This window comes from Acanthisitta chloris, unplaced genomic scaffold (assembly GCF_000695815.1).
Source record: "Acanthisitta chloris isolate BGI_N310 unplaced genomic scaffold, ASM69581v1 scaffold42136, whole genome shotgun sequence".
In the NCBI taxonomy this organism is placed as follows: Eukaryota; Metazoa; Chordata; class Aves; order Passeriformes; family Acanthisittidae; genus Acanthisitta; species Acanthisitta chloris.
This window is the reverse complement of record NW_008678332.1, coordinates 2514-13680: the sequence shown is the minus strand read 5'-3', so window position 1 is coordinate 13680 and position 11167 is coordinate 2514. Positions and strand designations below refer to the sequence as shown.

The following is an 11167-nucleotide window of genomic DNA, read 5'->3' as shown; positions in this document are numbered from 1 at the left end:
TTAAGCAAATCTTGACAATGGCCTTACTCCACACAGATGCCTTAAGGCAGTGATTTCACTCCTTCCTCTTACTCTTTTAGCTGCTGGCACAAAGCTAATAATTTCAGAGTTCCAGAATCTTTTGTTTGCTTGGGTTTTTGGGTATCTCACAATGAACTCCAATGTTTTCTTCCCCGTATTTTAAAAGCACGCACACTTTTCACTCGCATTGCTTTCACAAAATGGTTCGACTTCTGGGAAGTGACAAAACCAGCTTTATAAAAAGCAAAAGAAGGAAGCAAAAATACTCTATACCACCCATAGCCCTTACGTGGACTTAACATCACCATCATCAAGCAGCAGAGTGTGAACATCTCCCCCAGTAAGGTACTAAGACTGTTGCCAGCAGCAGGTAAAAAGGATTATTTCCCTCTACTCCCCTTCTCAGGGACATACTTCCCCACTCTCAGGGAAAAATATCTGGAGGACTTTATCAGTTTGGGATTCTCCACTTCAAGAAAAATGTAGATATATTGAAATGAATACAGCGGCAATCAATCAAGATGACTAGGGGGCTGAAGCATAAGGTGCATACAGAAAAGCTGAGAGATTTGTCAGTCTTGAGAAGGATAATAAAGGGCAAAGCAACCCTTACTGTTGTCTCAAACTACGTGACAGACAGCTACAAATAAGAGTGAACCAGAATTCTATGAGGTGCACAACAAGCAAGAGGAAACAGGCACAAGTTGCAACAAAAGATATTCTAAGAAGATGTTATGGGGAAAAAAAAATTCACAGTGGCAAACACAGGAACAGGTTGTCCATCCATACATCCCCATCTTTATGGGTATCTTAAACTCAGATGGACAAAGTCCCAAACAACATGAATTAGACTGGTCCGTTTACAAGACGTTGTTGGACCACATGTATTTCAGAGAGTCCTTCCAGACTAAATAATTCCATGACTCATGTCTCTGACATATCTCCAAACATGCTCCACAGAAGTTTCCTATGGGCCTCTTTTACTTTTTTATTCTTGCAGTATTATTTCATTCATATCTCCATAACATCTTCAGTTTTTCTGTTGCTTCAATGTCCATTCAGAATCAACATAATTTATAGCTTCTATACAAACATCTGCTAAAGCATCAAATCTGTTCTGTACTGTTCTGCATTCCTTTTTCAAGTAGATATTCCTCAATGGATTATTTACATAGACATAAGACTTCCTTTTCTAGATCAACACTGAAATACTTTTGGCACATTAGCTGGCAAAATGCACCAACTGAACATTCGTGTACTTCAATCTGATTTTACTTAATGAGAATAAAATTCACTTAAAGCATCATTGAACATTCTGGTCCCTACTTCCACAACTAGATACCTCTTCTTACACAAAGATTCCAATGAAAAGAGTGCATAAGCAGACCCTTCAGCAGAGTGGAAACCAGCTCGTTCTTTGCATGCCATCATTCAACTATAGAAGCACTTTCAATTTCTCATCTTTCTGGTTTTAGAGACAAAGCTTCAGAAATGTTTGTACGTCCTTGAGACTCATGAATAGGCTGCTGATTCTACTTGAGAAAGCCTAGTGTTAAATCTCTTCAAGACTGTGAAGAAAACCGGATGTCTCCAATTTCTTTGGTAAGTTTTGTTATAATCAGTAGGTTATGGATAAGCTACAAAGAAGCATCCCCTCTCTCACCATGGTCCTGAGAAAAAAAACCAGTTACTTTGCTGTCCTCTGGACTAGAAATTGTGCTGTCAGGAAGAGACACAGACACTCCTGGTCCTGTCCATTTATGTGTTTAACCATTCATGTAAACTTCTGCAAACCAGTCACTGGAACAAAGATGAAATGTAGTTCCATGTTGCCCTTAGACACCTACTTGATGTTCTAAATAAAATCTTTAGTGCCTCTACTTCCTTTGAAAAATTTAGATGATGGCACACTCTCATGTGAGATGAGAGAGATTTCAAAACTTAAAAATAAAAAAGATTAAGCAGTAAGCTTAATTTGTCGCTGCAGGTTATAGCCTTTTATTCACCCCACACACACATTTTGTATAAAAGTATACTTCACTGACTTTTCAACTGTAGATCCAGCAACTCTCTTCCATTAGGTTTTCTCAAAACAATGTGTTCAAGTTCAATCAGTTAAACTTTGAGGTATGTAAATCTTGTTAACTCTAATGTTCTTGCTGTCTGTGGAGATTAACAATCCTCTTCTGAGACATTAACATGTTTGGCCTGAACATCATCTTGTCTCCCAAATTCTACTGTTTAATTACACATAGGAAACTATTTCCTCCAGTGGCTTTTAAACCTTCCAACCTATTAATTCAGGGAACATCCTTGGGAATTCTCCTAACATTATAAAGGCACCATAATTAGCTTCCAGACTTATTTTAATAGATTCAAGGAAACATGTCTATGGTCTTTGAGGTTTTCTTGCCTTTTTATCTTTGTGGAACATTCTTATTATTAAGTATCAACAGTAATAAACTATAATACTTAACTCAGTAGAAACACCACTAGAGCATAAAATGCCCACTTTGACAAGAGCAGAATGAAGTTCTTGGTTGTAGTAAAAAAAAATATTGAATACACACCAAAGCATACCCAAAAAGGAGAAATTTGATAATGCCATGCACTATATCAGTGCAAATAGCAAAGTAAAATTTTTAAAACAAACTAAACAAACTAAAGTAACACCTTTACAATTTGCAAAGAAATTAATCACTACACCCCCTTGGCTGCCCCCAAGTACTAAGTCTCTGATACCAAAATAGAATGAAGGGAAAAAAAAAAAATGTCAAGAAACAACAGTGGAAATATAGGCATTTTATATATGGGGCAGAATAACCTAAACTACTAGTGACACAACTTACTCCCAGGAAGGGAGAAAAAGGTTTAAAGCCAGGAATACTCTGAAATATTTTGTTCCTGCACAATGCTTTAAAAGCTGAATAAACTAAGCAAATACCAAAGGTGTTTTATGTTGGTACAGATTTATCAGAAAGTAAAAAAAAAAAATTCACTCAAAGACTCTCCTCCTTCATAGAACCAAAACACTTCAATTATCATATACATTCTGAGGGCAAACACACCATCCTCTGGGCTCTAGATTAGAATGCACTACTTTATGAAGGCATTCTGGCAAAATTTCATAAATAATTTTTTCAAATGTGACTAAACAAAAGTCTGTATTATCCAGAAGCATTTCTTGGGGATTTTTGTGAGGTTTTCCTACAGGTCACACAATTTTTGTAACCGTTTAAGCAAAACAATTAAAAATTACTGCTTTAAGCAGTCTAGGATTTTCAAACTTTTTTTCTTCACACATTCCACTCAAAATAAAAAAACATTAATGCTAAATTCTGAAGGCTTTTTCATACATTTCTTGAAAGACCCAAGAATTTTAAAGAGATCTCCAAAAGCTGAAACTTAAAGCAATCAACTATTTACCTCTTTTTTGACAACAAAATGTAAGTTCCAATTTGCAAAGCATGTCGGCATTCTCATACTTGTCCTCTTCTGCCTTAACCCAAAAACAGGATTCTGTCATTTCCTGAGGCCTGATCTACAAGGAAGGCACAAACCAAAATTTTGTTAATTATTTTGATACTATGTAGGAACTGTGCTCTGTAGAGTCTAAAGCAAATTAAATTTTAAGAGCTCTGTAAAACACATGACCTTTTGGTATATTCACACATCTTTAGAGTTCTTAATGTATTTCTCATTGAAAATAATATCACTTACAGTAAGTAACTCTGTTATCCAAGGTGTAAATGTAGCAAATTACCTTTGGTCTATATTTAAAACTTAGGCAAACTTTAATAGTCTCAGAACACAGTTGGTTTAACTAAATACTAAGTACCTTAGTTTTTAGAATGTAGCTTTGATTATTTGTAAAACTCTGGAAATCTTTTTACTGAATTATTTTGGTTTAAATAATTACAGTTTCCAAACTCAGTAAACTGATAGTCCTGGCATACTTGATCCTGTCACAATGGAGAAAAAAAAATAAACTGACACTGTATTTTTTCAACCATTAAATTTACCTAAGTACATTTAGACTAAGGACAAATGAAGAAGCCTGCAATTCTTCTTTCCACACTCCAGGCTAGATAGATGCAAGACACTGTTTGGAAACTGTATAGATACCAGTACAGTGCAGTGACTGATCCAATGTAGAGTTTGCTAAAAAACAAGGCATAGTAGAACCCAGGAAGCATGCTGGTATCAAGGTTATATTATTCTAGACCAGAACTGACTTTTCCAAGCATCTCAGAAAGTCAATAGGTACTTGCTCAGATGATTCATGAATCAATAAAAGAGTTTTCAGAAAACAATGAAAAACTAAAAGCAGAAAGTATTCATGTCATCGATAATTTTACCTATTCTATCTATTGCTCATCTAGCCTTACTCCTGACAATCTATTTAGCCTAAGCATGTAAGATTTCACATTGAGTATTTGCCATTAATCAGTACTACCTTGGACCAGTTGAGTCTTTTCATCGTAACCTCAGGTCTGAATTCTTTTTTAGGCTTCATTCCAAACGGCAAAGCACACGCAGGCGGAGACCACTGCATTCCAGGCAGGCCTGGTAGAGGCGGTGCTGGAGGTGCACCACCAAAAGCCAGAACTCCAATGCCACTAAGAAGTGGAGGAGGAGGAGGAGGGGGAGGCGGTGGTGGTGGAATTACTCCGTTAGAAGGCAGCGGCGGAGGAGGAGGTGGCGGAAGTTGATGTGGTGCTGCACCTTCCAGTGGAATGACAGATGCATCTCCACATGTTGATGGTAGAAAACCAGGTGGCAAAGAGCCATACTGATAAGGAAAATATTCTTACTCAGTTTCATATTTTTATCAACAAAATGCTATAACAATCACAGTTTATAGATCAAATCCATAAAGCCAGTAGAAAGTCAGTGCCATTTTTCTTGTATCGAACAATCAAATATGACTTATAATGAGGCCAACAAGCTTCTGATATCATAATTGGATATCTCAGTATTTGAACCAGACATTCAGACCTAGGGGTGCACACCAAAAATGACAAATTGAAATGGTGTGTTCCACTTCCCACACTTCACCAGTCATGATCTAAGAAGGGTTTGATAGGCATCGATAAAATTTTATCTAGACGGCCATGCTTCAACTCAAATTAAACAAAAAGAAAACAACATCTCAGCTTCTACTGTTTATACTTGTCCTATAGATTAGACAAAAACATTTCAAGGGTATAATAACAGAATCTGAAGAGATAAGTAATTCTGTTGAAAAACAGTTATCTTCCAATATAGGAGCATTCTCATGCCACATAACTGAAAACACAAAGCAATGATGAAAAAAAATCCTTCCAAAACAAAGCTGCCTTACACACCAGCTGAGGTAAGAACATCTATACTGTATCAAGATAGGTTTATTAGCAATTCAGTGAGTCTAAAAAATGATTTATTTCTACCATTTAAAGAACTTCTATAATAGGCCTTCAAACATAAATAAACAGTACCTGACAAAAACAAGAGAATAAATATTTATCTACTGATGATAGCACTAATCACTTTTTTAACTACTAACTTGAAATGGTTCCTATTATTTAAAAAAAGAAAACAAAAATGAAAGGAAATACAATAAGCGAAGGATTTAATATTTCTAAATGGAAATAGCTGAGAATACCAATAAATACAAATAAATGCATGCACAACAGCATTATTGTTTTGAATTTCTGAACACAACCATTGTCTACACTGACACTGAACAATTAGCATCTAGTAATGAAAGAAATACATGAACACATAACAAACACAACAAGAGAATAAAGGAAAGAGACAGGAAAAAAGTAGGCATTAGAGTCAACATGCTAGGTAGCAACTAATGCCATATGGAAACCAAAGTTTCCTCTATATACAGATTTAAGAGTACTAAGTTGTAGTAATCAATCACAAAACTTTTCAGGTATCCCATTAACAGTGGGATAATTACTGGTATGACAATTAGTAAGCATAATCACAGGTCATACTCGCTGTCCACATGTAAAAAAAAGTTCTATTTAATACAGTGAACAACAGAAAAAGTAAAATAGGTTTTCTCTCCTATTTCACTTACAAATAGTATTTAAGTATGTTTTCATGATACTCACAGAAAAATACTTTCTTAATGAACAGTATACAACTCTTACTATAATTGGCTTTTTAGAATACTATAATTTTTGTAAATCCTTTTTTAAAATGTTTGAATTTGACATTCACAATTCATTTTAACCAGAAACCTGAATTAGAATGACATTTTTAAACAGACCAGAGCAGAGTTAAATTAATTTTCCTCACTAAGAAAATTAAAGAAGCTTAAAAAGTACAAAAAGATCCCTCAAATGCATTTAAAAAAGGGTTTAAAAATAACCTATATGCATGTCTCCCCAATGCTGTCATTCTTTAGCCATTTTTAGATTGTGCTTCTTATTCCAGAAAATCAGACACAGGAAAAATCACTTGGTTACACAGCCTCCTTACATGGATTTTAGCACTGAAGCAGTTACAAGTTAACTCATATATTACTCTCAAAAATCTACACTTTTGCCCTGTATCACAATCTAAAATATCTATTTATGCTTTAAAATTGAAAAATTATCAGTGAATTTTCTTATCCAGCCACAGGTTGTTTCTTTCATTGCCGGATATCCATGGTAAGGATTCAGTAAAGCAAACTGAATAATGAGTTATTTCCTGTGGAGGGATAAAGATCACAATGATGAATGCTAATCTAAGAGTGTAAGACTTATTACCCTATGTGGTTAATTACTTTGGAAATATATGACACTGAAAGCAAAACCCAAATGAAACATAAGAAACTAGTTTAATTAACAGAGCTCAGGCATAAAAGGATCACCTGGGAACTCACACAGCTAATTAATGTCACACTACAATCATTTGTATAGAACAGAACTAAAGGAAACTAACATCCAAATAATAATCGATAACAAAGATTCTTTGAAAAAAACCTCAACTGTATTACCAGAATCTGAAGAAGATGCTAAGTGAAGACCCTTTCAGAGATGATACTACATACATTCATTTAAACTGTCTTATACCTGTGATTTAAAAGCTTGTAATTCTCTCTCAAGCTCATTGATTCTTTCTTCTTTCTTTTGCAGTAGGGCCTGTGTCTCCTGATGAGCTACAAAATCTTTTTCAAACTAAGAGGAAAAAAAAGAAAATCGTTGGTACTAGTCAGTCCCACACAGTTTCTTTAGACTCCAACTTTTCCTTTTATGCTTATTAAAACTCACATGTCACTAATTCTAAGGACACACACAACATATCTGTTTTCCTAACTTCTGTAAGTCTCCTGAGCGGAAGGACTAGCTCTATCACCACTGCAGGTCTTTACCATAAGAAATGGCACAAAGTATTAATGCATTTCAAGTTGGTATTACACAGAGCAAATCAAAAATCATCATGAGTAGCAGTACAATGTCTGTAGCTACAAACGAGTCCATTTTTATTCTCCCACTGCTTATCTTGTTAGAGAAATGGATAAGTGCTCAAATAAAGTATTTGGTTGATTTTTGGGAGAGTTCTACATGAAAAAATAAATAGCAGCAAGACTCATAATTAAGGTTAACTATTTTACACCACTTTGCTTCCTAGTCCACAAGAAACATCCAAATTCCCACTTTAACACAGAAGTAATAGTAATTTGAAGTTAAAAACTATGCCACATTCAGTTACACCATTCATGAAGCTATTAAGTAATCCCCTGTGTCCATATTATTATCACATAATGTAAAAATTACTTACTTTTTTGGTAAGTTCAGAAGCTCTCTCTTCACATTCTTCTAATCTTGCTTTATCTACACAAATATCTTGAAAAATTGAACAAACACATTTACACATAGAAATGGAACACAAGATTCTTAATCACACATACAACTTTAACTTGGTTTTTGGAACACATAAAGAGATATGATACTGTAACCATTTCCAAACATAGCACTTACCTAGTAAGTGGCTGAAATTGACATCTAACCTTTTACGATACGTGAAATCTGGGTCTGTTCCATTTCGATGTAACACTATCTGCGACACACACTCTTCAATTAATTTGAAATACTGTGGACTAAAGACAGAGATGAGTTCTTTTACAGCATATTTATTTATCAACCTATACTTAGAATCTTGTCTATGAACACAGAAAGGTCAAAATATTTGGGCTGATCTATTTCCATAGGAGGGAAGGTGCAAACCCCAAAAGTCTCAAAGGACAAATACAAGCGGCAGTTTATTACACAAGAAGTTGACACAAAACCTGAAAAAACAGTGGATTCACAGGAAAATGATTCTTATATCGTAAACTCTGCATCTCTTCTCTTATGGAAATACGGGGGGAAAGACTAACTCCTGCTTCATCTCAGTAAAGGCTCTTCCTTCAGCTTGATTCCATCTGGTTTTGAGACTTTTGTAGCTACAAATGCATTGCAGTCCTGCCTCAGCACAAAGAATGAAAAACACCTTGCTCTAAAATGCCATGGGCTATGACAGTTGGGTCACTTGCCCAGAACGTGCAAGCTGTGAATTCAAACCCTTTCAGGTGGAAGAAGTCTAGCACAGATGTACCCATAGCAGGCAAGCACTCTTAACCTTTATATGTACATCTGTGCTAGACCTTGCCTGAAATGCAAGGTTATGCAGAATATTGTGCAGAAAAGAGATGGCTTTCCTTCCCTTTTCAGTTCATACCTGGTTCCTCTAGTGTTTCCTCAAAAACAACACAAGATTTTAGGAAATCAATTATTTGGCAGCTTCAAAGACTGAAGATTTTATCAACTGTTTCCCTGAAATTTATCTGATCATTTTTCCAGGAAAGACAAACATGGTCCCACTGACCTATAATGTATATTGAAAATACTCAATTCTAACCCAAAAGTAACTGTAAACTAAGCACACGTTCAAATTTCTGTATAAAGTTCACTTCTATATGCATACTTGGTTTTTTCTTTGGCTCACACACACCACAAAATAACAATGCTACTATTACAATGTATAACAGATTGAGATCTCTCCTGATCACTTAGACTTGCAGTCAATAAGGCTTAGATCTCAACAAAAATACTTTTCTGTATTTATATATAAAATTGTATACTACGCAAAACAGACAAAAAATACAGATGGCATTTTTGATTCAATGCTGATACATTGAAACGTGAGTCCACAAAGGAATACTTACAAATTACAATCCACACAGAATGCCTAAACTCTATCTATTTATTAAATTTATAGAAGAAATATTCAATTGAATGATAACAAAGTCCATAATTAACATTTAACACAGCATTAAACATACCGGATAAAATAATCATTTCTTATCAGTAAAAGATGTTGGAGAATAGAAAGAAAATATCCTTCAGCACTAGTGTCCTTAACTGTATTCCACACCATGTTGTAGACATCATTTACTTCAGTGAAAGTGTTAAGGAGAATAATAACAAAGAAAAATATTTCAGTCAAATATTGACCTCCAAGATCACCATGTCCAACTCTTAGCTAAGTACTGCCAAGTCCACCATTAAGCCATGTCACTAAGTGCCACATCTACATGTCTTTTAAAGACCTCCAGGGATAGGGACTCCATCCCTTCCCTAGGCAGCCTGTTCCAGTGCTTGACAACAATTTCTCTAAGAAGTTGTTTCTAATACCCAATCTAAACCTTTCCTGGTGCAATTTGAGGCCATTTCCTCTCATCCAATTGTTTATTACTAGGGAAAAGAGGCTGATCCCCACCTCATTACAAGCTGCTTTCAGGTAGTCCTAGAGAGTGATAAGGTCTCCCTGGAGCCTCCTTTTCCACGGACTAAACAAGCCCATCTTCCTGAGCCACTCATCATAACACTTATGCTTCAGACCCTTCACCACTCTGCTACCACTCTGCTGCCCTTCTCTGGACACTCCAGCACCTCCATGTCTTTCTTGTAATGATGGCCCCAAACTGAACATGGGATTTGAAATGTGGACTGAGTACAGAGGGACACTATTGCTGGTACAAGTCAAGATGACATTGACTTTCAAAAGGATATTCTAGTTCAGATCTAATGTCTTCTAAACGATGAGAGAATTCAATCATGTCTTCTTCCTTATGCTCAATGAACACTTTCAGCTGAATATCTAGTGCTTCATTCTTTATACATTTCAGTTGCTGCACAGAAGAAACAATAGAAAGGCTTGCAAAATTAGCATTTCCATATGTAAATAAATCTTATATTTTTAATAACTTCCATAAGTCTATGGTATTTTAAAGTTTAAAATTACAAGAACACATTAGTTAAGTCAAATATTCAAAATATAAACATGACTTCAGCCTGGCTTAATAAGTGTCTGCATAACAGTCTGTCACATGTTTTAAAACAAAGTCCTAAAATGCTCAGGAATCAGAATAAAGTTCAGAGAGCACTTTTCACCATTTCATTTTTATTTTAAGACTGGTTCTGATATCTAACTGCTCATGCCCAAACTTAATATAATGCCTCTGAGAATAATTTATTAAACTTGTTCACCCATTCCTACTCTCAAGCTCAAATAGTTAAAAAACTTAAACAGTAATGCAAAGAGAGACTACAAGACTCTTACTGGCAATATATCTTTCAATCCACTGCGCATAAATTCGTTTCTGATGTGAAGCCTAAAGTCCAAGTCATCAGGAGATGTAACGAGAGCATTGATGAGTTGCATGCAAGCTACCTGTAATAAGACAAATAATAAACTACTTTATTTCTTAGATTTTAATATGCATCACAATCAAAAAGATACAACAAAATAATAATTAGACATAAAACAATTTCTAATTGTCAAACCACTGTAATTTTGTAATTAAGATACTTAAATTCCAGTCAGATTAGCTATAAATACAAAACAGTAGGTCACAAACTTCCAAAAAAATGAAATATTTTCTCACACCATTGAATTTTATTATTCTATGCAAATGGCAAGCTCCATTAGTAAATGAACTTTAGCAAACAGAGCACAATTCTTAACACATAAAAAAAACGGTAAATACACATTTATCTATACATATATATAAAAGTTAGTGACAGAATAGAAACAGCCAAGGCCACAATCTGTGAACAGTGAAAAACACATTGAAAAACAGAATGCTGATTAAATAAAACTGAGCCTGAAGAACAGAATG

General features: G+C 35.0%; 1 protein-coding gene across 1 annotated transcript; it reads right to left on the bottom strand.

The window, feature by feature from the left end:
- Window positions 1–3447: 3447 nt before the first annotated feature.
- LOC103804214 (protein diaphanous homolog 3-like) lies at window positions 3448–10719 on the bottom strand (the record flags this gene model as incomplete). The annotated part of the gene is made up of 8 exons (XM_009076813.1): window positions 3448–3562; window positions 4478–4813; window positions 7077–7181; window positions 7786–7850; window positions 7986–8104; window positions 9329–9445; window positions 10059–10177; window positions 10609–10719. Coding segments are annotated over 8 exons (1087 nt in total), but the record flags the coding sequence as incomplete, so codon positions are not given.
- Window positions 10720–11167: the final 448 nt, after the last annotated feature.